This window comes from Hipposideros armiger, unplaced genomic scaffold, assembly GCF_001890085.2.
Source record: "Hipposideros armiger isolate ML-2016 unplaced genomic scaffold, ASM189008v1 scaffold_1120, whole genome shotgun sequence".
Classification (NCBI taxonomy): domain Eukaryota; kingdom Metazoa; phylum Chordata; class Mammalia; order Chiroptera; family Hipposideridae; genus Hipposideros; species Hipposideros armiger.
Window position 1 is genome coordinate 273,247 of NW_017732470.1, and position 26,733 is coordinate 299,979.

At 42.5% G+C, this 26,733-nt stretch overlaps 2 protein-coding genes across 4 annotated transcripts in view; one reads left to right on the forward strand and one right to left on the reverse strand.

Annotated features, from left to right (window-relative positions):
* The window catches only part of TTC39A (tetratricopeptide repeat domain 39A), a 50,330-nt gene extending 40,135 nt beyond the window's left edge, over nucleotides 1–10,195 (forward strand). For all 3 annotated transcript variants that reach the window (XM_019632323.1, XM_019632324.1, XM_019632325.1), the window contains 6 exons: nucleotides 2,596–2,687; nucleotides 4,714–4,834; nucleotides 6,739–6,850; nucleotides 7,262–7,376; nucleotides 8,522–8,638; nucleotides 9,194–10,195. In XM_019632323.1, coding sequence (XP_019487868.1) covers nucleotides 2,596–2,687; nucleotides 4,714–4,834; nucleotides 6,739–6,850; nucleotides 7,262–7,376; nucleotides 8,522–8,638; nucleotides 9,194–9,317 — 681 coding nt within the window. In that variant the 3' untranslated portion in view covers nucleotides 9,318–10,195. The remainder of the gene's footprint in view (nucleotides 1–2,595; nucleotides 2,688–4,713; nucleotides 4,835–6,738; nucleotides 6,851–7,261; nucleotides 7,377–8,521; nucleotides 8,639–9,193) is intronic.
* An 8,318-nt stretch (nucleotides 10,196–18,513) lies between these two features.
* Nucleotides 18,514–26,733, reverse strand: part of RNF11 (ring finger protein 11) — a 38,521-nt gene continuing 30,301 nt past the window's right edge. The window contains exons 2-3 of the mRNA XM_019632326.1: nucleotides 23,011–23,180; nucleotides 18,514–21,367 (exon numbers count right to left, since the gene is read on the reverse strand). Coding sequence (XP_019487871.1) covers nucleotides 21,196–21,367; nucleotides 23,011–23,180 — 342 coding nt within the window. The 3' untranslated portion in view covers nucleotides 18,514–21,195. The remainder of the gene's footprint in view (nucleotides 21,368–23,010; nucleotides 23,181–26,733) is intronic.

Here is a 26,733-nt window from a genome sequence, read left to right on the forward strand (position 1 = left end):
CTCAGCTCAGCGTCTCTCTTTGCCTGGACTATGCGAGTCATCCCTGCGAAGCCTTGGTGTTTCCCCCAGTGCTTGCAGCTTGAGATGGCCAGAAACTAGGTGGTGACAACTGTGTGCTCAGTGCTGTAATGGGGGAATCGGACGGGAGCTCGAAGGCAGTGCTGGGCAGCCCAGCCAAGAAGACAAAGCTGGAAGAGGAAACACCTGAACCCAATTTTGAAGGAAGAAGAATTAGGGTGGCAGAGAGGAGGAAGTGAGAGGGCACCCCAGGCCAAGGGAACAGCAAGGGCAAACTCAGAAGCCAGGGTGCTGCCAAGAGGTTCTGTGTTGCCAAGGGAGGGGTTGTGGGTGTGTGTGCAGGGGGATAGTGGAGGGACCATCCCCTCTAAGCCACTTGCTGTAAGCTCCTTGAGGACAAGGACTGTCTGACTGCAGAAACCCTGCTAGAGAAATCCAGCAAAATAAATGTGTGGAATCAATGGGCAAACAGTCAGATAACCCTAGGGAGACAGGATGCCCATCAGGGGATGTGGCTGCCGTTTTCCATCGGTGTGGCCCCATAACATCCCTTGATAAGTTGGAGGTCCCTGGGTCTCACAACGAGGCCACGGCATCCACCCTGACTGCCGGTGACTCAATGGGAGTGAGCTGCCCACGGGGAGTAGAAGAAGTCTCCTAGAGGGAGCCAGCCGATGAGCCTGGCATGGAAAAGACAATGGCATCCTAGGCAGAGGGAAGGCAGGGGCCTGGGGTGAGTTTAAGCAGCGATGAGGAAGAAATGGCAGAAGAGAAGCCAGAAAAGCAGGACACAGAAGGCCGAGTGGCTGTTTGGACTTGAATCTGACAGTGAAGGAGCCCTTGATGCTTGTGCCTTAGATTTGAGCTTAATAAATCCCTCCTGCGGTTGCTGGCCCACCCCCAGCTGAAGCTGGGTGCCTTTGATGTAATCTGGGAATAGCCAGAGGCCAGTGTGGCTAGAGTGATGTGAGGGAGGGAGAAACAGGAGACGAAGTTGGAGAAGAAACTGGGGGAGACTGGAGAGGGTCTCCCAGGCCATGACAGGAAGTTTGGGTTTTATCTTAAGTGTGATGGGGGATTTTATCCTAAGTGTAATGGGATATCATGAGATTTCAAGGATGGACTGATGTGATTTGACTTAAAAAGATCAGAGTGGCGATGGTGTGGGAAATGGCTTGCAGAGGGCACGAGTGGGAGCAGGGAGATCGGTTAGGAAACCATATAAACTAGACCAGTAGAAAGACATCCCTGGTGGCCTGGAGCAGGGAGACAGTGTGAAGGCGGGTGCAATAATTGAGGTGAGTGGCAGGGCAAGGCCAGTAGGATTCAAGAGCTTATTGGGAGGTAAAATCTTGGGGACTTGGTGGTGACTCAGTGCCAGGGTGGGGAAGAGGGAAAAGGCAAGGATGACACTGAGAAATTAAAGATGGAATGGGGAACAGGTTTCTTCCCACCACAGTCCACGAAAACCAGCTTTTCCTCATTTTTGAAGGGCAGACAGGTGCTGAGGGCAGAGTGGGACTGGGAGTAGCCCTGGGCTTCAGCGTGGGTGGGGTTGCCAGGTGGAGGCTGCTTTTCGTCTTTTCAGAGACTAGACTCCAGGATGTCCTGCTCCCTTTCCTCCTCCACCCACTACACTTCTTTCTGGGCAACAGGCATGTAGTTCCTTGGCCGCAGCCCCCGGTGGCAGGAGCTGTGGTTCAAGCCTCGGCCGCTGGAGGCAGCATAGAGTCAGGCTTCTCTGACACTGGACCTTCGGGGACCGGGCACTGCTTTCAGGGATGGATCTCTGGGAAGGGGGTGAGGGGGTCTGCACCTCCACAACTTCTCCGTAAGGGGCGGCTGTGGATCTAGTGGACAAGGCCCTTGAAGCCATACAAACAGGGTCACTTCCAGCTCTGCCCCAGCAGCTCTGAGGTCCCAGGAAGCAGAGGTAGGGTACGGATTCCTTTCTGGCATTGTCTTTGGGATCAAGAAGTGCTGTATGTCAAGTGCCTGGCACACAGTAAGGCAGTTCCACCAAGGGACCCTGAGCTGAGCCCTGACCCAGGTCTCCGCTTGCTCTTTTGGCCGCACACCTCCTCTTTTATGCATCCCATGCTTTATGCTACCTATTTGTTTGCTAGTTATACACAGGCTCTGCTCAGGCTGTTCCCCTTGCCTGGAAGGTCCATTCTCTGGTCTCTGTGTATCTTCCCGTTGGCCTTCAAGGGCACAGTCTGAAGTAACTGCTTCCCAGAAGCCCTTGCTGCCCTGTCTTTGTATCTCTACCCTAGTCTCAGCTCTGCCCTGTGCTTCCACTAGTTGCTTAAGTCATTCTCTCTGCAGCTTCAGAGTGGAGAGGGCAGCTGCTTTGACAGGGCCTCGTCCTGGATTTAACTCGAGCTCAAGTCCTCAGGTTGCTTCAGCTTCCTCACCCTCGGTTTCTCCCCTGGGGCTTGGGGGCAATGGTAGCTACCCTGCTGGGCCAGATGAGGCATTGTGCCAAATGAGGGCCAAATGAGGTATGTGTGCCAGTCTGGGGCTCCAGTTGGAAGACGGCTTGCTCGCACCTGACTGTTGCTATGCCTCGCACAGGCCACCTACATCTACATGAAGGCCGCCTACCTCAGCATGTTTGGGAAGGAGGACTACAAGCCGTTTGGGGATGACGAAGTGGAGTTGTTTAGGTGAGCCCTACCATTGCACCCCCATCGTAGGCCTCAGCCAGCCTCTGTCCACAGACACACTGAGCTGTAGGCACCAGGGAGGGAGGTGGCAGGGTTGTCCTCTCTCCTGGCCCCGAGCTCCCTGACCCTCCCCCAGGGCTGCCCCCATGTGCCCGTCATGCCTTTCCATCACCACCTCCTCCTGTGACTGCTGGTTAGTGCCCTTTGAATCTGTTCAGAGGCTGTTTTTCACCCAAGTGGCTTTGTCAACATCTTTTCCCCTGAGCCTCTTTCATCAGGTCAGTAGGACAGATGTGGACACTGAAGTCCAGAAAGGTCCCTTCTGCTGAGTTAACCTGATACATTCAGAGCAACACAGGAGAGAGCCAAGGAGTTTGAATCAAACAGGATTAAATCCAGCCTCTGCCGTTTCTTAGCTGTGCTGTCTTGGACAGTTTCAGCATCTATAAAATGGGAATAACCTTGGCCTGGCAGGTTTCTTTTGGGAATCAAATAGAGAATGTATTTAAAGAACTGGGAGTAGGGCCTGGAGCCACTCCATGGTGGCCATTTTGATTCCTACCTGTACTGCTGTGTTTGCCTTCTGCGAAGGGCCTGGAGCAGGGCTCGGCCTTCGCAGGCTGAGAACGGAGCCTAGGGCCTTCCTCCAGTTGTGGTGAGGGCTGGCTCTAACTTACAGACCTGGAAGTGGAGGTAACCCAAGCTTCCTGGGCTCCCAATGTCACAGTCATAGGGGGCTTGTCATTGATTGACTGAGTGCAGCCATTTCTCCATCTCATATCACTCTCCCAGAAAGCCTCTGAGGGGAATTATCTGGGGGGGAGGAAGATAATTTTCCCTCTATTCTCTTAGGTTTGGGGCTGAGATTCCCCGATAATAAAAGACAGATTAACAGGAGAAAAACAAACAAGTTTAATAACATGTATGCCTCCTGTATACATGGGAGACAGCCAGGAAAACTGAGGAACTCTCTGAAATGACCCAAGCCATCGCCTTAAATACCGTCTCCAACTAAAGACAAAAGGAACGGGAAGCCAGCTAAGGGAAGTTTTCAGGCAGAGCACAGTAAAGGAAGGATGGATGGTGGTTGTGCAGATGTAAGCCTGCCTTCTCTATTGATAAGAGTTTCTGGAGATTTAGTCATCCTCTTCCTGGTGCAGAGGGAGACACCCTTACAGACGGGGATTTCCTTTATAAATGTAACTTCTACAGAACGTAACTTCTACTAGGTCTTTAGAATTTTTCTTGTGTGCTGCTGTTTCTTAAAAATAACTATCCTAAAATAATCCTTATTTTAAAATCCAAATTTTGGGGTGGCAAATTCTGTTCTCCTTCATATCATTATCTCCATTTTAGAGATGAGAAAACAGGCCCAGAGAGGTTCACAGTGAATAAGCAGGGGAAGTGTTTGGCAGGGGGACCTCACAACTAGGTCCAGCTGTGTCCTGGGCCTGGACGGCTCAGGCTTGAGGGTCACACCCCATGACTGTAGCAGCAATCGGAGGGTGGGATGGAGGTGGGTGGATGAGGCCCCAGGTGTGGAGGTTTGCCTAGCTGCATACCGCATTTTACTCTGCCTTGGAAACAGCTGAGGAGACCACAGCTCACGTGCCAAGAGTTAATTAAAGGTTCGAGCTGCGTGGTCTTGGACAGGTCCCTCCCTTTTTCTGGGCATTAGTCTCCCCTGTGAAATGGGGTCCGACTTCCACTGGGCCTTCCGGAAATGGGGCCTGGAAGTGGAGGAGCGACAACTAGAAGGCAGAGCAGGCCTGGGGTGTGTGTGTACATTCTCACCTCTGTCATCTCGTGTGCAGGAGCCCCTTGCCAAGCCACCGGAAGGGGTCAGGTCTTGGGACAGGGCCTGTGAAATAAGGCCACAGCCAAAGGCTATGCGTCCAACACCATCATCATATAGATGGGGAAACTGAGGCCCAGAGAGGCGCCACGCAGAGGCGGGGCCGCCTGGGGACTCTCAATTCTCTTCGGCTTGTTCTCAACCTCACTCCACCCTCCTCCTCTTTTGTAGAGCTGTCCCAGGCCTGAAGCTCAAGATTGCTGGAAAATCTCTACCCACAGAGAAGTTTGCCATCCGGAAATCTAGACGCTACCTCTCCCCCAAACCTATCTCATTGCCAGTTCCTGCTCTGGTGGGTAGGAGGGTCTTGACTGGCCCTGCACTCGGGTTTGGAATTGTAGGGATTAGCGGAGAGCCAGGGATACAACCACGGACCAGGGAAGTGGATAAGGGAGAAAGACCTCCATGCCTCAGGGGCCTGGAGAGGGTTTCACAATTTCCCTGGGATTGGGGGGAGGAACACAGATGAGTCAGAGCCAGCCCCTGCCTCTGAGGAAGTGCTGGTCCACTGGGAGGGGGGTTGGGGAGACAAGTGAGCAGGCCAAAGATACCTGGAGGCAGAAAGAGCAGCTCTCCTAGACAGCCCCACACCCCTGCCCCAGGCAGAGGCATCACTCAGCTGTTTGTATTCTTATCCTGTCTGTTTCAGTCTCGTCACATGGTGATAATTGTTGTTTACACTGTTCCCTTCACTGGACAGAGCTTTTCTGAGGCCTGGGATTGTGTTATATTCAACTCTGACATAACAGTAATAACAGCTGACATGTTATTGGGCACCTTCTGTGTTCAAGGCTCCTTCACCTGTTGCCTGTGGCCTCATTTGATCCTTACAACAGGCCCCTGAGTAGGTGCAGGTGGTGTCCCCATTTTACATATGGGGGGTACTAAGGCCTAATAAGTAATAAAAGTAGAAAGATAAACTATGTGGATAATAAGTGGATAAGCTATAAGTAGAAAGACAAAATAACTTGTACAGGTCGCACAGCTAGTGCTTGGAGTCAGAATTTGAACCTAGGTAGTCTGGTTCCAGAGCCCATATTCTGAACCAGTGTCGTGATGCTAATTTCATGCATGATTTTAGCAGAGAAGGTTCCAGTTTGTTATGAGTTCTTGTTACTCAAATAGTAAGGCGGCCAAGAAAAATAGAAAGAGCCTTTGGAGACCTTTTCCTGGTCCTGACTCTGCTATTTACTAATGGTGTGACCTTGGATAAGGGCCCCCTTCCCTTAATGGCAAATAGGAGTAATATGTACCTTGCTCATTTCATAGAAAAGTTATGAGAATCAGCTGATAAAAAGTGTTAAACACTTTATAAATCGAAAAGTTCGATATTTATAGAATTTATTTAGAACGTGTATCCTGAATATCTCTAAACAAAATTTGAAATATTTTATATTTTAAAATATACAATAAAGCTGTTATCATCAAATAGGGGAGGGGGGCTGTTCTAAGGAAGAGCAAGGAAAGCAACTGCATGAAAAATTTAGGGGAGAATTTCCCAAACTATAATCTGCAAAATGCCATTTATGCATAAAATGATTTCTGTGATTAGATATATTGGGGAGGACTGGCCTAAACAAAGTTTATACACTGTAGACCTTCTCAGAGCCTTTATATGCTAATCTGCAGGGTTAAGTCTCCAAGGAGAAGCTTGAATACAATTTTTCTCTATCTTATTTGGCCACAGGACTTGTTTAATGGAACATTTGCTAACTTGGGACCATATAATGATTTTAAGAAATTCTAGTCTAAACTTAAATTCTTTCCCTAGAACATAATAACAAGAACCATAACAAAAATCATGTCTTCCTAGAACTTTATGTATACAAACCACTTTTACGTCTATTACCTGGTTTGATAGTTCAGGAAATGCTAATCTAACAGAATGACTACAAATGAAAATTTAATATAGTATTCTGAGCTTCCTAGAAGTCAAAGCAGAAAAGGGAATCAGGATATGTTTCATAGTTTTCATGATGGTAACTTAAACCCAGTGCCTTGAATAGGAGCGTGTATGGCATAGTCTTAAGCTCTCCTGGAAATCCTGAATTGCTTAAGTAAATGATGCTTCCCCCAAAATTTAGGAGCTAGAGGGCCTTTCGTGAGCTTCTGATCTGAGCGGCCCGTTTTACAGATGGGGAAAATGAGGCCCCATTGAGGCGGGAACCTAGGACTGACTTGCTCCCCTGCCCTCAGGAAATGATGTACATTTGGAATGGCTACGCTGTGATTGGGAAGCAGCCAGAACTCACAGACGGGATACTTGAGATCATCAACAAGGCTGAAGAGAGGCTGGAAAAGGGCCCAGGTGACTATCCTCAGGCCCTTGAACCTGCCAGGCTGGGTCAGACCACAGGTCTTTACAGTTGAAATTTCCCTCTACCAAAAATGTCCTTTCTTACCTCTCTACCCTGGTAACTGAACTTGGCCTTTCTAGACTGAGCTTCCATGGCAGCTTCTCCATGCTGTCCCTTGTCCCCCAGGTAGGGCCAAGGCCTCCTCTGGGCTCCCATAGCCTCTGGGCTTCTTTCAGTCAGTCCTGGTCTCACTGTCTTGTCATCGTCTCAGTTTCTGTCTTTCCTTCCCAGATGTGAGCCCCCTGAGGACAAGGACCATGTGTGAGTCACCTCTGTAGCCCCAGGGCCCAGCAGAGTAGGGCCCCCATGTCTGTTGCAGAAACGAGCAAACCCGTTTCCTTCTCTCACTCCCCTATTCTCAGAGAATGAGTACTCAGTGGATGATGAATGCTTGGTGAAGTTGCTGAAGGGCCTGTGTCTGAAATACCTGGGCCGTGTCCGGGAGGCCGAGGAGAATTTCAGGAGCATCTCTGCTAAGTAAGTGCCTCTGTAGCTGCCCCTGCTCCACTCTGCCTGCTGTAGGCATGGGTCTCCTGGGTAGTTTCAGGGCTTCTCCTTCCTCACGCTCACTCCAATGCCTGGCCCCAGCCTTCCCCCATTCACTACACGTGCATTAGTGTCTACGCTGTGCCAAGACCCTTGCTGGGCACACATCATTCAGACCTTGTCCCCCAGGGCCACCAGGTTGCCCAACTATAGGAGCCCATCCACACTGAATTTCGTGTGAAGGGTGCCCCCTAGAGTTTGTAATTCAGCAATTCTGCCCTCGCCCTTGGGGATTACAAATGGTGTCCACAGCTATAGGCAACTCAACCTGGTATGATGGGGCTGTGCTACAGGAAAGCAGAAGAGGGCTGCCTGCAGGTGCCCTGAGAAGGGACCTACATCTAAAGCAAGATGTCGGGTCGTCGGGGAAGTCATGACACGTTTTTGCATTGAAAAACATAGAAAAATACATCATGACTTTCCCGACGACCCAATACCAGGAGAGGCCTTCCAAGGATGCCGTTTAAATTGTGAGGTTTATCAGGCAGAGAAAGCAAGGGAGGAGTTTTAAGGGAGTAGGTACAGCATGTACAAATGCTTGGGCACAGAAAGACACCTGAGGTTGTGGGGGACAGTGATTAGGTCCTTCCTTGCCTGGGTTAAATTACAGAGGGAAAAAGTTGCAGATGAAATAAGGGCGTGGTGGCTAGACTAAGAAAGGGCCTGGCTATTTTGCTTACAAGGAAGAACTTTATCCTGTACACAGAAGTCAGCCAGGAAGGATACCAGGCAGGGCAGATCTGTGTTTTAAAAGGATGTCTCTGGGGCAGCATGGTGGGTAGGTCAGAGGGGCCAGATTGGAGACAGAAGACCTCCCAGTTAAATAAATCATTCAACCTGGAAAAAGGGGGTTGGGGACAGAGGTGGGTGTGGGCTAAGGGTATAACATGAGCCATAGGTTGTCAGGGAGTTGGGGTCTCAGCTGCAGAGGCCTTTCCCAAATTGGAATTCCAACCAGAAAACCCATCTTGAGGACATGGGGTTGGATCCTCCCGTTCGGGGAGGGCTCCAGAGGAGAAGCCTGAAGGACGTCTCAAGGGCACAGCCTGTAAGCCATGTCCTCCTCTGTCCCACAGTGAAAAGAAGATTAAATATGACCATTACTTGATCCCAAATGCCCTGCTGGAGCTGGCCCTGCTGTTTATGGAGGAAGGCAGAAACGAAGAGGCTGTCAAACTCTTGGAAACTGCTAAGTAAGGCTTGATGAGCTTTGGTCAGCCCTTTGTTCCCCACGAGCTCATGAGCTTCACCCTGGCTGGGGGCACAGGAGCCCAGGCAACAGTGAGGGAGGACGCTGGCCAGGGCAGTCGGTACGGCAGCACAGAGGCTGGGCCCATCCCTGGGACCAGCTCTCAGCTCACATAGGGAGGCTTTCTCCCCAATTTGCCAATGGGGAATTGGAATCCCAGAAGCAGGGAGAAGTATCCAGGGTCACAGACAAGCCAGCCGCAGGGCTGTGTGAAGACCCTGGTCTCCTGCCTTCCAGCCCAGGGATCTACCTCTCTAAAGCACTCCCTCAAGCCTGGGGACCCAGCAAGACCAAGAGTGGTTCCAGGGGGCATGCTATCCGGGTGAGGGACTAGACACCCTTTCTGCTGATCTGTATTGGGCAGGGCCTCACGCTTTCTTTAAACAGAGAGGGATTTAAGCCTCTACAAATCTCTCTTGCTTGAGTTTCCACAGCTCAGACTAAAGGAAAAGCACTTCCTGAAGCAGCCTCGTGTGTCTGATTCTATGGTCTCTTCCAGGCAAAACTATAAGAATTACTCCATGGAGTCAAGGACACATTTTCGAATCCAGGCAGCCACACTCCAAGCCAAGTCTTCTCTAGAGAATGGCAACAGATCCATGGTCTCATCAGTGTCCTTGTAGCTTTGCGCAGCACTCCCAAGCTGGAAGACAGACAGCTGGACAGAGTTCCTGGAAACATTTCAAAACGGTCCCCTCCCCCTGCCCTGCCCTGCCCTGCCTGCCTTTGGGGTCCATCAGTGCTCCAGTGGAATGGCACGACATGGGTATCCGTGCGGAGGTGAAGCCGGCATTTTCACAAGTGTGGCCAAGGGCCTTTGCCAAGGAAGGGCAGGTGGAACCCTCTGCCTGCTCTGTCCCACATACGGGTACTTGTTTTTCACTGTGATGCTTAAGAGAATGTATGTACAGTTTACATTTTCCTTAGAAATACAATGATGGGATCATAGCTGGCTTTAAAAAAACCTACCAATGGACCACCCGTAAATCTTTGTTTTAACCCATATTGATCTGGAGGTAAATCTATGATGCCAAAGGCCGAACTACTCTTCAAACTTCAGCAAGTTCTCAGCTTCCAGGGCTGGAAGGACCTTCAGGAGGGTCTGTACCTCAGGCTTCGAGGCTTCTGGGGGTTGTGCATAGAGGCTGCACAGATACCTACTACCTTACCTCTTACGTTTCATTTTAACTCTCTTTGTATCTTTCCAATTAAAAAAAAAATCAAACATGTCTTTTTAGTGAGATAATTTTCATTTGAGTCCATCTGTAGAAAAATATTAATCTCTACCAGTAAGGAATGGGGATGCCAAGGCCTGACGTAAGGGGAGCTGTGTGGCCCTTTCTGTGCCAACAAGTTTGGGGGTGAGGGGGTTCTCAGACACGTCTGCATCCTCACTGTATGCCAGACTGAAACCACTGGGAATAATTTATGAAATCTTCTGTACTTCACTCCAAGGCACATTTATTTACCAACAACATTTTTCTTAGAATGGTTATTCTTGGCCTGTTGTATATGTTTTAAATTTTTCAGTTAAAACAAAGTAGATATTTAAGTAGTAAAACTAATACACTTAAAAGAGATCATGCAACATCTATTTCTGTAAAATATGTTTCTTGAATTCTTAGGCAGGGCAGAAAGTTTGAATCAGAAGCCATATGGCCCAGGTATGTTTTATTTAGACAAAATGCTAAAATATAAGTTACTAACATTTAAAAATGGGGGGGATTTCACAAGTAAACCTGGTTTCTGGCCCCTTGTCAAAAAAAAAAAAATGGCAACACAGCCTCATTCCCATAAGGCAACAACAAGGCAACAATCAGTTAGAATGAGTAGAGGCTGCTTTAAACACTTCTATTACCTTTCTGGCCCCTAAAACCATTTGCATTTGCAACTTCTGGGACTGTTAAAGTGAGAGCTCAAGTTCAGTGACCAAAACCAAGTTTTACAATTCACAGCGTACTTCAGTTTAACCAAGTCCCTAGAGGAAAAATCACGTACACAGTAAATACATTCCGTCTGTGAAAATGTGACTCCTCAAATACATGAATGAAAGCAATTTCAGTAAGAACCACAGGCAGTGTTTCCAACCTTCCAGCATTGCTGTATTTAGCAAACACTTCTGAGCATTTGCCAGCAAAGGGTGGGTTCATCCATTAATATACAGTCAACCAGCCTCTGACTGATACTGAAGGAAACCATGGGTTTTAGGTAAGGCATATCCTCATTAGGGAAACAAAGCAAAGCAGAAAACCCTCATCCAAGAGCCTCTTCTGCACTTGCTGTCAGAGCAGAATGCTATGAAAAAGAATTCTCATTTTGTTACAACAAAAGAATTCTCTAGGGGCCGGCCGAGTGGCTCAGTTGGTTAAGAGCTTGCCCAAGAGTGCGAACTCTGAGAAACAGGGTCGCTGCTTTGATTCCCTACCTGAGCTGAGCTGAGCTGCCACTCAGTTGCCAACAGATGGCAGGATGGCTCAGTTAAAATAATAATAATAATAATAATAATTCTCTCCATAGAGCAAGCCCTTTGCAAGCTCTATCTCCTCCAAAGCCTGGATGCTGGGAAACCAGCCTGTTTCTGGGTTGTTGGGCAGGGCAGAGTGAGAGGGTGACTAGAGCCAGGCTACAGAATGAGGGTGGCCTTTTGTGACTCCCCCACATAATAGACCCTTAACTGCTGCTGTATAAAAGCAGCACTGGTCATAGGATACCAAACATATAATTTACAAAATAGCAGTTTATAAAAAAAACTTTATCTCAACACTCATTTTTGGTGCTTTTACTTATATTTTTAAAATTGTCGCCAGGATGGTTTCCTTGTATTTGTTGCTGATTTCTTGCTGAGCTTCATTAGTTAGTCTAGGTCACCTTTACCTCTGTCTGCTGCCCTGGCTGCAGTCTGGCTGATAAGAGAAATCAGTGGCTTTTGTCTCCTTTATCCTCCCTGCAGCTTGAGATAATCATTGAAAAACATGTATATGAAGGAGAGTAAGCACACTGGGTGTCTGACACCACCATATCCTGTGCAGAGGCCTTTGAAGGTGACATTTCTGTCATGGGTTTCTCACATGGGTTTCTCTTCTTTGAGCCATTTCTGGCTGTTACTTCTTTAATGGTGCAGACGTTTCCAGCACATCTGCCCTGGAGAGGCAGCTGATCAGGTGAGTTTTGGCCTAGAAATAAGGAGACTTTTAATTCTAGTCCCTGCTTTGTTACTGATTTTCAGAGTAACCTTGGGAATGTCATAGACCCTCTCAAAATTAGTAATTTGGACTACATTAAGGCTCTTTCCTGCTGTCAACAGTTCTAACTCTGGTCAAGTCTGTTGCTGGGTTTTCATCTCCCAAATGAAGCAACAGATATATACCTCCCTACCTTTTGCCAAAGCTTTGTGTCCCCAATCTACTAAAGCAGAAATGATAGGCGTCCTCAGTTGGGGGCCTTGACGGTAGCCCCGGATACCCAGAGAACAAAGAATCCTCATTTGGGGAAGGTCTAAATCCTGTGTCACATGGAGAAACTAGGTTGTTAGGAAGTAGCAACTGTGTAACATGATCTGAACCAGACCTTGACAGTGGAAAGTCTCCTTTTGGCTCTCACTGGTGGCAGGCCCATGGGCTGGCAAGAGTGGCTTCCAGCAGTGTGCTGGTCCCTATCAGCTCTCCCATGTGTTGGCAGGACTCCCTAGTCCTTATCTCTCAAGTCAGAATGGGAGCATTTCCAACACAGCTATCGTCATTCACAGAAAAAAGCCATGACCTGACAGCAAAGCCAGGACCCTTAAAGGCCAACGCCAACCCAAGACTCAGCTGAGGTCAAGGTGGGAGATTTCCCAGCAACTGAATAATGGCACCAAGAGGTTTTCAGAGCAAAATCATTCAACAAAGGAATAAAATCCAAAGACACTTTTCTCTGGATTTACTCCCAAGTTTATTTCATCTAAGATGATAGGGAGTGGACAAGTCTTCTCCTTGTTTGCTTCAAGTTTAAAACCTAACAGTGTGTGCCTTTTAAACAACTATTTCCTTATGTCCTTAGCACCATCACACTAATTCAGTGATAAATTAAAGGTGTGCAAATTCCAAAAACCAAGCAGCAAATGAGAACTTCTCACCTGTCCCCACACACGCAACATCCCAAGGTTGGAAGCACCTTTCTGCTTGGGTTGGCACAGCTCCTGTGAACTGTGGTGCAAAGTTTATTACTGCTCAACAGGGTAAGTCCACAAACAGGGAGACTCATTTGAGGGCTTGAAAAGTTCATTTCTAAATTAGCCATCTGTGAATTGCTTCCACTATATAAAGTCAACTGTTAAGGGACAAAATGTAATAGAGCCCTTCCTTTGGGAGGACAATTACTGAAGGTCACTATGGACTTCTAAAAGTTGACATTCAAGTTTAATCAGACACATCACAGCTAACACCTCATAAATGACTAGACTGGGTTGTTCTTCACATCATCAACAAACACTTCAGAATACCAGACACTGTATGCTCTAGGTGGAAGAAAACAGCTAAGATCAAGTGCTCACTATTTACTAGTTGCTATTCTAAGCACTTTTGAGTGTTTCTAATCCTCACAACTACCCTATGAAGTAGAGGCTATTATTGCCATTTTACAGATGAGAAAACTGGGACACAGGTTAAGTAACTTGTCTAAGATCACACAGCTATTATGCAGCAGAACGATTTGAAGCCAGGCAGTTGAACTCAAAAGTCCACACTTGGCTAACCTGCTGGTCGAGCTACATAATTATCAGTTTAAAGTTGGACCTGACTTATATTGATGCTTGGGCCACTGTTAAGGATGGAAAAGGTCCTGGCTAATAACTCAAACACTACAAATCCTTGGCTTGGAACACACAGCATATGTCTGTGTAGCAATAATTTCCCCAGGTAGAGATAGGGCCGCACTCGGACAAAGCCAAAAGTAAAAGGCAACACTTAGGCAACAATATATGCTCATAAAATCTTCAAGGAATGTTGGAGGAAAAGGCATGATCTAACCCCTGGTTGGACAGGTAGAGGCGCAGGCAGCTCCTCCAGAGATGGGAAGTGAATCCTGAACAGATGCAGAGGCTCAGGCCTGGCCTCCGGCTTGGTGGGTAGCAAATCATATGCTAGAAGAGGTTTGGTACGACAATAAGAGGTAGGAATATTGGAAAACGGAGAAGCATATGATGCTACAGGCACTCAAAGAGTTTAAAGTGTGGCTGACTGGCCAAACACATCACATCTGTGGGTCAGAGTGGTCCATGGGCCAGACATTGTCAGCCCTGGGCTTTAGCTTTCAGATAACCATCTATGGAATAGAGGTTGTGAGCAAATTCATAGTAAGAGAAAAGCCTGATGTACTACAAATATAAATTTTAAGTTCTATTAATTACATAGGGTAGTGGGGAAAAAGCACAGACTGGACTCCAATTTACTTCACTGCTTTGAGAATCTGTTTATACTTCCATAAAAAGGGGGTTAATGCCACCCACTTCACAGGGTCCTGAGGATAAAAAATCATGTAAACAAATAGCCTAGCACAGCTCCTAGTATATCAAGTAGTAAATTTACTGGCCTGCATGTACTGTGGGAAGGCAGTGGTCGGTTTGGCCCAGGGGAGGACTGAATCAGGGCTCAAGCGCTTCTCCATCTCTTGGCTTTGTTCCCGTGTTAGATTTATTCTCTCCAACTGGCTTCTCCGCATGGCAGGGGTACATGGCAGTCAGACCTCACATCTTTATAGCTTTGTGACAAGAAAAGGGCTTTTTTTCCTACCTCCAGAATGAAAAATGCCAGGTAAGGACTCTTGAGTCTGGTTTGGCTCTAATGTCCTTCCCTTAGACCAGTGGTTCCCCAGATCATTAGATCATCAGGGAATTTGTTAGAAAAGGAAATTATCAGACCCCCCCTCCCCCGCCACCACCACACACACACACAGACTGCAGGGGTAAGGCCGAGTAATCTGAATTTTAAGCCCTCCAGGTGGATCTGAGGCACACTGAAGTTTGAGAACCACTGCCTTAGAAAGGGACTGAGGTACTATAATTGGTCCAACTGTGTCATATGCTTAGTTGGGGGTAATTACTAAAAAAAGAACAGGTATTAGCACTGTATGTCTTTTCAAAGTTGACATACAGGACCACGGCCTGCCACATTCCCAGGTGCGGGAAGGATGAGGACAGTGGGTCAAGTCTGCGGTGCTGGTTAGTGACAGGCTCATCAAAAAGGTGCCCACTCAGGAAGAGCTTGGCCTCTGCCCTCCTCCTCGCCACCCTCGAAAATCCTCATCAGATCTCTACTTTCCACTGGGAACTTCCTTGATGGTGGCTCCCTCTCCATTAGAAATGCTCAGATTCCTTAGGGCCTTTCTTCCCCATTCTCCTTTTCTTCACTTAGTAACTGTTGAGCACACAACTGTCGTGCTCTCATGGAGCTTAGTCTGGTAAAGACCTATAAGTAAATAAAGAATTAGAGCCATGGAGTAAACAAATAGGGAGGTGTTTGGTAGAGGATAAGGAGCCAGCCATTTGAAGAGTCTGGGGAAGTGAACTACAAGGCAGAAACTATAATTATGAAAGACCAGAGATAGGAAAGAGCTTGACATTTTAGAAGGCACAAAAAAAATCCACGGGGCTAGAAGGTAGAGTACTATGAGTGAGAGGCAGACAGCCAACTATCTCCATTAAGGAGTCTGGATTTTACTCTCAGCACAGTGGGAAACTATAAAAGTTCTAAGCAGAGGAATGACATCCAATTTACTAAAAATTATTTTAGCTGCCATGTGAAGAATGGATATAGGGTTAAATATGGAATTTAGGAGGCTGGTGCCATGCCAAAGGCCTCCTGCACCCTTAGTTCTGTTTTGTGTAAAACTGCTGATAAAAATACATCTTCTCTTCACCAGCTATTGGGGGGAAAAACGCTTTCAATATGCTAAGTGATAGGCTCTAAGAGTCAATATGAGTTGGCAGTTCTGTTCTTTTGCTCGTCACAGGAAATCAGAAGCCCAGTTTATCAAATCCATACCCATAAAAATGATTTCTTTCTTCAAAGACATTCACTCCAAGTTTTAGAAATAGTCCTGAGAACAGTACTTGTGGTAACGAACCATCTGAAAATACCCTACTAGATAGCACCTGTCTCATGGCCAGAAAGAATAATGTTTATATTCTTTCGCACGTCGAGAGAACATTATAGTGATTATCAGCGTTAGCAAGGACCATGAGGACAGTTTGCAAAAACCAACTTCCCTTCCTCACACACTGCACACACTGAAATTGCAGCTATTAATTTATAAGCTGCTGAGTTCAGCTACTCTGATAGAAGGTCATGATTCTGCACTGTTTCAAAGCTCAAGGATTGGCTCTGATTCTGGAATTGGCAGCATGTAGCCTAGTCTCACACCTCTAGCATGGGTAGTGCTGGACGCCAATTTCAATATCTTTCTGATAGCACAGTCCAGGTTTCCCAAGTCACACAATGCCTAAGACTTGCTTTTGGATCCTAAAAGACTAAATTAATTACTGTGTGGCCCCCAGAGAAAAGCTGGGCTCATCACTTTTGCAAAGCCAACCAAATCTTTTCACAAGCATTCAGAGTTCACCACTATGGCCAGGTTCTTGAAGCAAACCCTCAGTTACTCTCTCCACTTCTTTCTCTCGGTGCCAAGAAATCTGGAGCCCACAAGCTCTGATGTTACAGAAGGGACTGAAAGCAAACACGTGCTATTTCTCCTTCAAACACAATAAGTTTTAGATGCCTAAAATGTGTACCTTATTCCTAATGCTTGCTGCTTTGTTCTTCATTCATATATGGAGCAAAACAAACTTCCTTGGAAAGCATGCAAAGGGGACTAAATCTCCCAGTGGACAGTAACTTTTTTCGAGAAACGAAAATCTAAAGGAAAGTTAGTATCTCTCTTAAAAGTTTCTTTAAAAACTTTATGAAATGGTAAATGGTTTTAATCTATCAGTAACAGTAATCAGACAGATCCTGTTATTGTCCTGAGCTAACAATGTCTATTACTCAGTTATAAAGCAAAAAAGAAAAATGTGGACAATCAAAATGTGCATATAAATAAATTCAAACGCTTTTTGGAAAAGTTCACTGATGCCTCTAACAAAAATTTTATGGATCAGGTAATGGGTTGTAAAGGGACTCATCTGGATTTTCTGTTTCCATGCTAAAGAACAAGGAAATCACCAAAGAACAAATGGAAAAGCAAAGTCTGGGTATTCGTATCTGGACAATCAAACTCTGACTAATCCACGAGCACTCAGTACTGCTGTTATTTTTCAAACTACCCCGTGTGGTTTGAAAAAGGGCTGGTTAGAATTGTTGACTACTCCATTTTTTGTGGGATGTTTTTAGACACAGAGGCTCTCAGAAAAGGAATAACAAAGTATATTTAAATTAATATTTCCCCAAATCATCCATTTACTAACTTCTATATGTTCTTTTAATATAAACCTTAATGTGTTGTAACTCTTAGGAGTCCTTAAAAAAGTTGGAGATTATTTTTCTCTAGTTAAAAATAATACTTTATGTGCAGAGCTAATAAAAAGTCCAGTAAACTCCCTAAATACATAAAATTAACTTACTGTACCTTTTAAACCACTTAGAAAAAGTACTATTTGAAAATGTTTATATAATACAATTTACAGTTACTCCATTAAACCTTTATATTTCACTTAAACTATCACAGATTAAGCCCTAAGTCTGAATTGTGAGCATGAAATCACTGCCCGATCACGGGCAACACATACTTGGACAGGTCCTGTACTGAGAAAAAGTTCTTTCAGAGACCATTTTTGATACTCTCAGAAAAATCTCACCTAACAATGGGTCAGTCAATCAGTAATTATATTCAGTGCAACGATGGAAATTTTGTAAACATTTTTACTCTATACTTTTTTATTTAACAAGAATTTACTAAGCTAGGTTCTGAGTATATCTTTCTAAGGAAAAAAATGTATTTGAAGACATGAATGGGTGGATCCAAACCTTTAACCCTCCGTTGGGCACAACTGATCTCACAGATTCACTGCACACAAATTTTCAAATATGTAACAGTTAACTTACGTATGGTGACTCATCCTTCTGTATCTTCTCCCTCTACTGTAACCTATTGCCAGTCATGTTTGTGACTTAGTATAGTAAAGATGCATTTCATATTTGAAAATTTGTGTACAATGAATCTGTGAGATCAGTTGTGCCCGACAGAGGGTTAACAGACAAGCTGGCCTATAACACTGATTCATTTCTGAAGGGGCACAAAGTTGATGGAAACAAGAGGCCTCAATGGCAAAATACTTAGAAACTGATCAAGAGGGAAGAAATAAGAAGGAATTCAGCTAAATCCCCACAGGATTAACAGGATGCAGTCAGGGGAAGACTGCTCAGGACTCCGATGGCTCAGTGCCCATGCCTACCACGAGGGGAACATCCTGAACCAGGCATCTTAGGGAAGTCTAGAGTGTACAACTGGAGTGGGAAAGGTACACAGATAGGGTACAGAAAGACAGCTAACAAACTATCTTCTTTGACTTTCTCCCCACCCAGTAAAAGAGTAGATGATCTTTAAATTCAGGTGAGTAAATGTAATATTACTTCAGAAGATACTAACCAAAAATCCAACTTTTTGCGTGTCCACTAATTTCAAGATTAAAGGCTTAAAAAATTAGTTGTAACCAGTTGACTAAGAAACTGATTGTGGGCCAATGCCCTTGTAAGCAGAGGTAGCCACCAAACTGCATACATTTCTGAATTATGCCAAAGAAACTTACCTTCTTTTCCTGTTTACCATTTTCAGAATCATAGGCAGCTCTACTTATTGACTATTTTATTGTTATTCCTTGTTTTTACAAAGGAGCTTCCTTACAAAGGAGCTTTTTATGTAGAGAATGTTACCTCAATGATCAGTGTATTCTGTAAAATCATACATACTGTTTTATATCACACAGTAGACTCCAACAGTAGGGGGAGAGTCTTATAATACCTGGCTTAAGAGATTCTCAATAAAGAACACTCAAAGAATTGAAAAAGCTTGTGTGAACCAAACTATTAAGTATCTGAAAGTATTTCAACTTGTTGGGTTTACATGAAAAAGAATAAGATTCTTTTATTTTTTTCCTGGTCAGGCTTTTCAGGCATTATAAATCCTACACCAAGCATGAACATACGTTGCTGAAATATAATATGGTGAGCCTATTATCTGGCTTTAGAAAATTTGAAACTATCAAGCTTCTGAGTTTATTAGATGGTATTAAATGCCAAGCCATTAAAAATGTTTCCCAAAAGGTATATATACCTAGATATTTAAAAGTAATTAATTAAATCCATAAGTGTCTATTTTAAAGAAAGGATTAGATAACTTGGGGAACATTGCTATGTAATCAACTCTAACTTTAGCCCTTTACAACTGTATCATAACTTTATTTAACTTTGTAAAAACCAAAATTGATGGTTCTTAACATGGTATGTGGAGATCAAAATTAAAGAATACAAAGTACCTAAAAAAAAAAAAATGCATTCAGATCAGTACTGGTTCCTTCAATATTACTGCCAAACCTCTGTGAAAGAAGCCTTGTAATAAGGAAAGACTAACAGCAAACACAGAAAATGATTTTTTTTAAGGTCATAGAAAAAAAGTCTGACTATAGTCATTGACATAGACATCATGTTTAAGTAGAAAACACAAGGATAAAAAAAGTAATATCACTAAAAATATTGCACAACTTCAGGTGTTTCCTCCAAATTTGCTTTATGTAATTGGGTGGATATAAATTAATGAACAAAACTTAAGCAAGATACATGTAACAATTTAACAGAACCTGATAATCTAATTTCTTTCATTTTTTTCTCAAATTCGTCTTTGTCTTCCCACCATGGGGCTCATAAGATAATTATTCAACATATGGATACTACAGTCAAATGTCAAACCTTTAAGAAGTACTTATGACATATTAAATTCCTCTATAATGCAGTTATGAAGAACCTTCAAGAAACTTATGTTTTGTATGTAGAAAAGTGTTAGAGTCAAATATTCAACTCAATATAAAATAATAAACATTTCTGATTTGTTAGGTTGAAATTGCGTCTCCTTTTGCTAATGAATGATTTTTTTAGCTGTAATATCACTGAGCTGAACAAATAAATCACCTTTGAGTACATAAGGAAAAATAAACACATGCTAAATGGATAAAACATTACAACTACATCTTTACTATACCATCTCTACCCTCTAACACTTGAGAAGCTTAGAGATTCAGTGTTCTTACATTAACTGCAAGAAAAAGATAAAGGATAAATTCCTTCTTTTTTTTGAGATCACAACTATGAAGTCATGTGGTTATACAAATTCTGCATTTGTGTGCAAAACGAAATATATTTATCTTAATTCTCCCTGCTTATTAGACTTTGTCAGTCAGCTAGCAGGACTTTCCTTTCCAAGAAACACAGACTGAGATGTGTTTTATATAACTTCAATAACCTCAGCACTACAATAATAAGAGATGCAGTATCCTTTTGCTATGGTTCAAGACAATAGGGAAGGAGGTCACAGGAAAGAATAAATCAAAATTGTTACAACTGAGAAACTTCTCAGTTTTACCATAGTGCCACTTTCATTTTTACATAAGCATTGTGGCATAATTCAAGCTTGATAAATCAGAAATCTTAATATTTAAAATTTACTTTGACCTTTAATTATCACCATATTAACAACCAAAATAATTAGATAAAACACATAGGAAAGGGTAATATTAAACCCCACTTTACTAGAGTTGGTTTCTTGACACATTAACTCATTTCTTTTTATAGAAAAGGGATAGTGCATCTCAGTTTGCTTACAAGCTAGGAGATCACTTTGAATTCTGCATTTCCTAACTGCAAACAGATATAGCACTTATAACAGGTTATAAATAAACTGGTTTTCAAGCATAGAGCCAGCCCCAACGATAATAATACACTATTTAAAAAGACCTAAGGCAATGAATTCCATTTCCAATGGAAAAAAAGAACTGTGCAAACAAGCTTAAAACTACTTTTTTTTTTTGTGCCAGTGTTATAAAATGTAGCTTTTAATAAAACCTTGACCCAAATGCCAGCAACTTCAGAAAAGAATTTGGGTGGGGGGAAGAAGAAAGTTATTTCATTTAGGAAAAACAACCACTATCTTTTTCCTAATCTCAACACACACAATTGAAACATATACAGCTGCTGTAACACTTTACACAATTCCTATGTACTGGAGCAATAACAAGATCTAAATACAATTATATTTGTTAAACACTGGGTCAAGGCTTTACATAAAAATACCATCCTACTTTTCTCCCTAAGTTTCTAAAATATCACGTACTTTTTCCCAACATCTGCAGCCATTCAGGAATTTTTAGGAAACTTTTGTGCATGATCTTAATTCCTAATCCCTGGCTCTTTGGGCTCAGTGACAAAAGATCAAAACCACCAAAAATGATGGTTCACTTGAAGTCAGATGAGAGACCCTGGCTCAATTAGTCTCGTAGGACGAAAGCAGTGCTGCATCAACTGGCTCCATGCAGGAGGGGCACGTGAAGGATCTCATCAACCAGTCATCTATACAGTCCAGGTGATAGATGTGCATGCACGGCAGAAATCGAATTGGGTCCCCATAAACAAAGTCCATCATACAGATCACACACCTGTTGGGGGTAAAGGAGAGAAATCAGAAAGCATTTTTAGAGAAGTGATCTATCTATCTACAACACACGTCAAAATCCCACTACAAAGACAGTGTTAATCTGAACAGATGAAAATGGCTTGCCTTTTAACCTACCACCAAAGCAAACTGAAATTATTTCCCAGCAAGTGTTAAATTATCCACAATCTTTTTTTTTTTCAATCCCCTGGGAATTTGCAGGGTTTGAGAGTAATCAACAGAGTACAAGAGAAATGGAGCACACAGGGATCAAGTCTATTGTTACAACTGTGCTTGTTAAGCAGCTACATGTAGAAGACACCTGAAGGAAAATGTGATGCTTTAGGCAGGCAACCATCAGTTAGATAAACTTATATTTATTCGAACTGAGTTTTTAGTGTGAGCCCAAGGGTAAGCGTTTTCATTTTAATAACTATATAAAAAAAGAATCACTAATTTCAGCCTATTTACTGGTCTGCTACAGGCTAAAAGTCTCTTCATTAGCCCCAGTTCAAGTTCACTGCATTTTTCTACAGGTTTAAGAAGCAACCCAATTCTGCAGTATTTCAAAAGTCAGTGGTCTAGGTAGGCTATGATCTTAAGTGCTAGCACTAAATGGTGCTCAGTTAAACATCACACAGTAGATTATATTATGTCTGTATTGGCAAGACCATTCTCAACCAAAAAGGAGAATGGCTGTCCTCATTAGGGGACTGTCAGACAATTATGAGCTCTGAAGACAAAAACACCTCTGAAGTAAAATTTTATATTCAATTAATCAGGCTTAATAAAATGATTCCACAAGTTAAGAAATGGATATAAGATTTTCCTCATATCACTCAAAACCCTTAGTAAACAATTTTCATGGCTGCATAACCTACTGAATAATTCCTATATACCACTTATTTACTTAATTATAAGTAGACACTGTTGTTTTTCCCTAAATTAAACTATGGTGAATATCTTTGTGCACAAAGCTCGAGGAGTTAAGAGTGAGGTATGCATTTTGGGATCGGTTTCTAGAATTCTGTCTCAAAGGGTATAGGCCTGAAGGTCCTTGACACACTGCCAGATTGCTTTCCCAGCTGACAAGGCAATGTTGGTACTAGTTCACACTCACACAGGTGGATCATTTTGTTGTTGTTGTTGTTTTTGTTTTTTTTAAGATTTTATCGAAGAATTGGGGGAGGGGAACAGTGTTGGGGAATTGGGGAAGGGGACCAGCCGAGCTGTTGTTCTTCAATCTTCATTGTGGAGGGAGTCAGTCACCATCTGGCTTCCCATCGGCAGCTCGTGGCCTCTAAGCTCAAGGTGCCGAGTTCAGTCTTAGTTGTGGGTGGGCATAGCCACCATCCCATGCGGGAGTAGAACCCGGCAGTCTTGTTGTTAAGAGCGCATGCCCTATCAGGTGGATTGTTTTTAATTGGCATCAACTGTCATCCAAATGGACACAAGCAACATATAAAATGGTCAGAATTCATACCATTTCTTACTTTTATATGAAAGTTCTTAAATTTCTACATCTAAACATTCTCTTGCATGAACTGATTATATTATCTGACTTTCAAAATACAAAAGAATATTTTTCAAAAGCAAATCTCTGGAAACAGACCTTTTTGAAACATGTACAAATTTATTAACACTTACTCCCGTATCTTTTTTTCCGATCCATCTCTTCCAGGGTCATAAACTCCTTTAGGCAGATGCTGTATAAGGCCTATTCTTTGAGCTATCCTAATTTGTTCCTCTTCAGTCAGCTGAGTTGCTAGGCGAGTCTGGCTAGGTGTTGGATGATAGACCGGGACTGGAACTTGTTCCTAAATTTTAATAAATAGAGAAAAGGATTATTTTTCAAAAATATGTTTTCTGGGGTAATGTTTTCCTTTTGTTTCTTCTTTTTTTTGGCTGGGGGTTGGGGAAGGGGTTTAGGGGAGAGGTAGGCTGGGCATACAGTAGTATGAGACTCAGCTTTACCTCGCCTTAACTTTAGCATATCTGACCTACTTTGAAGGATAAACATAAGATTCACTGAAAAACTGGCATACATGTTATTTGAAGTATTTCTCCATGAATGCCATATAACTGAGATACTGTCATTCCTGATACACAAATAAATGAATATAATCAATTAACCTAATGAACTGTATTGATATTCTGTAGGCCATAATGGAGTTTTGTGGCTTCAGTATACCACTGTTTATATTAGAACTGGCCATTATAGACTCTCATTTGCAAACTTACTTCTTCTTTCCATATAGACAACAGTCTTAAAGTAATTTATTATTTATTTGGAAAAACTGGATATTGTTGCAATAAACTTTTGTAAAATTCCCTTTAGGCTTTTGGATACATATTTGTATATGATAATTGCGTGAGTCAAATGAGGCCACTTTTCCTCCCAAATGGAATACATAAGCTTTTTTAAGAGATATAACTCAAATAGCCAAATATCTATAATACTTGTAACGTTCATTTACTTGCATATGTTATTATATGCAATGTATTACTTTAGACATATTGCTTTTCTTCTACTCAGATTTATGAAATAATTTTATTCATACCCTTTATACATTCTTTCAAAAACCTATTGAGTACCTATTGTGTCAGGGGGTGGGGAGTTGCGAGTAAACAAAATAAAGTTCCTACAGTGATGGGGGATGCTACCTTAGATAGGATGATCAGAGAAAACCTCTCTGATGAGACATTTGAGAAGAGACTTCAATGAAGTAAAAGGAAGATACCCACCTTTGAAAATTTCCCTTCTCAAAGAGAAATTTTAGGGGAAAGTCTTAGATAGATATAAATTAGGCTCAAATACTGAAATATTGAATTCAAGGAGAAAAAAACTTTACCACAATGTCTCCTAAAGATGCCCTTATGTTCCTTTAAACTAGCCTTATTCTTATAAGCCTCTTTTTCTGACAGTAGTTTCCTGTCAAAGACAGTTCAACATAAGACTATACATTCCTTTCCTCTGAGATTCAGAACAAATGTATAATTAAAGATCTCAAAACTCAGTAAATCCTTTATCAAATAATTAAAGAGTATATTCTCTGATACAAGTAAAATGCCAGTAGCTCAAAGTTTCATGTTTTACAAATTTCCATATAAATTCATTAATAATAAGTTTAAGTACTTCCATACTTCTATTTCATCATTTAGGAAATAATAATCAAGCATGTGAATGCTTATCAAAACTATATTCTTCATCCAAAAAATTATTTAGTACATATTACGTGCAAAGAAGATGATTAAATATGGCTCTTGGATCCAGCTAACCATGGGTTTAAGTTACTTCTCTGCCACTTAACAGAGTGACCATGTTTAACCTATTTAACCCATCTGGATTAGATCCTACCTTACTTAAAGGGTTGTTAGAAGGCTTAAACGAGGAAGCAGGTGAAACTTGGAATGGCAGGCGCTCAATAAATGGTAGTTATTATGACCATTAATATTGCATTCAAAGAGCTATATCTATCTATTATTACAGCCCAACTGTTTCCTATTTGTCCCATACTTTTTCATCTTACAGCCTTTGTTCTTGCTATTCCCTCTACCTCTCCCTGCAGGTCCTTTGGTAAATTCTACCCTGTCCAGTAGGTTGTTGACATGAATGAAGCCTTCCGAATCCTCCTCCTTGACATCCAATATTGATGGAGTCTGTCTCTAGGCCTCAGCTTAATTATGTGAGTGTTGTCTACCTCTAAGAAAATCAGGAAGATTATGCAGAACACAGTGAAACTTCAGTGAATATGTAGAGCCATCAAGTGAGAAAAGAATTCTCCTAGCTTTCACAGAGGCAGGTAAGTACCAAACTGACTGCATTTCACTCTAGTAGAGCTTGAAAGCTTTCTTCCAGCCGTGTATATTTACAGCACTATGACTACAGGCAATTTTTTGCTTTATGAACAGTACTTTAAAAACAAATATTTCCTTTTAAATGAGCTTTACATACACTAAAATTTTCAGTTTGTAGCTCAAACTCAGAGTATATTTCATATGCAACATGTATATTAAAGCCCCATTTTATGCACTAGAAAAGTAACTTTGTTAACTAGACTTTATAATGCATATAAAAGTTACATGACCCTTTAGTTATTAATGATCATAAATATGGCTGTTGCATCTCTGGTTTAGATATTCACCTCTTCAAGGTTTTTATACCTAGTAGGCAAACTTTCAATGCAGAAAAGTTTCATGGTTCAGAGTCAAAAGATTGTCCTTGCTCTGCCACTTATTAGCTATAAGACCTTGACCAAGATATGAGCCTCAGTTTCTTCGTGTGTAAAGTAGTAGGACCACTGTAAGAATTAAATGGGAACTGCAAGCGTCCCTGGGGCAACATGAGACAAACATATAAAAGCTCATTAAATAAATGTTAGCTACTATTACTGCAGCTCTAATATATGACTATAGAACAGCATCCCAATGTTTAGTTTAAGAAATAAATTGGATTTACAATTTTATATGTCAATTATTACGCCTCAATGAAGTTAAAATTGAAATAAAATTTAATCAAAAAAGAAATGATTGGCAGAGGTAAGTAAAATTTTCCAAATGGAATCTTCGAATTCATTAAGACCAACTCTCCCATTTTATCAGCCCAAGCTTGCTTAACCTAAAATCACATAATTATTGAGAATGTTAGAATTAGAATTCTGGTCTCCCTTTTAATCCAGTAATTTCCACTACATCATGCTTGGTTGCTGGAGAGCAAGAAGATTCTCTAAGTTAAATTGATTTGGATTTTGTCCATTTACATCACTTTGAAGAAGACTGCATTGAAATGGCATTTTAAGAAAGCCATCAAAATAAGGCATTTCTAACAAATGGTTCTATAAAGGTTTTTCATCTGCAATAAAGGTTTTATAATTTCAATAACTTCCAGAATTTAAGAATTTCGAAGAACATCAAATCTATCTTTAAATTTCCCCTGTATAAGAGTCTAGTACTGGTAGAAAAATAAACTCTAAAGTCTAATTATACCTTCTCTGTTGGTCCTTCAATTGGAAATCCTGTGGGCTACTTCAAGTAGTTTTACTGTAGGGTTGGGAGTAGTTCAAACTCTGCTGCTACCTAAGCTTAGAACGTTATTTTAAAACATTGAGGACAGTTTCTCCTTGCACTTACTTTGGGATTTCTGTTTTCCAGTGGTGTCAACTTTCATAAACTACCTGGTCTAAGAAAGGTAGCATAGTCTACTAATCCAATGGGTTAATTTTTTTTATTTTAAAGGTTTTTTTAAAAATTGGGCAATTGGGGGATGGGAACAGCACTGGGGAATTGGGGGAAGGGGAACAGACAAGTTGCTGTCCTTTTGTTCGTCAGTCTAGCTATGGAGAGCGTTGCTTCACTGGCCCAAGTTGGCAC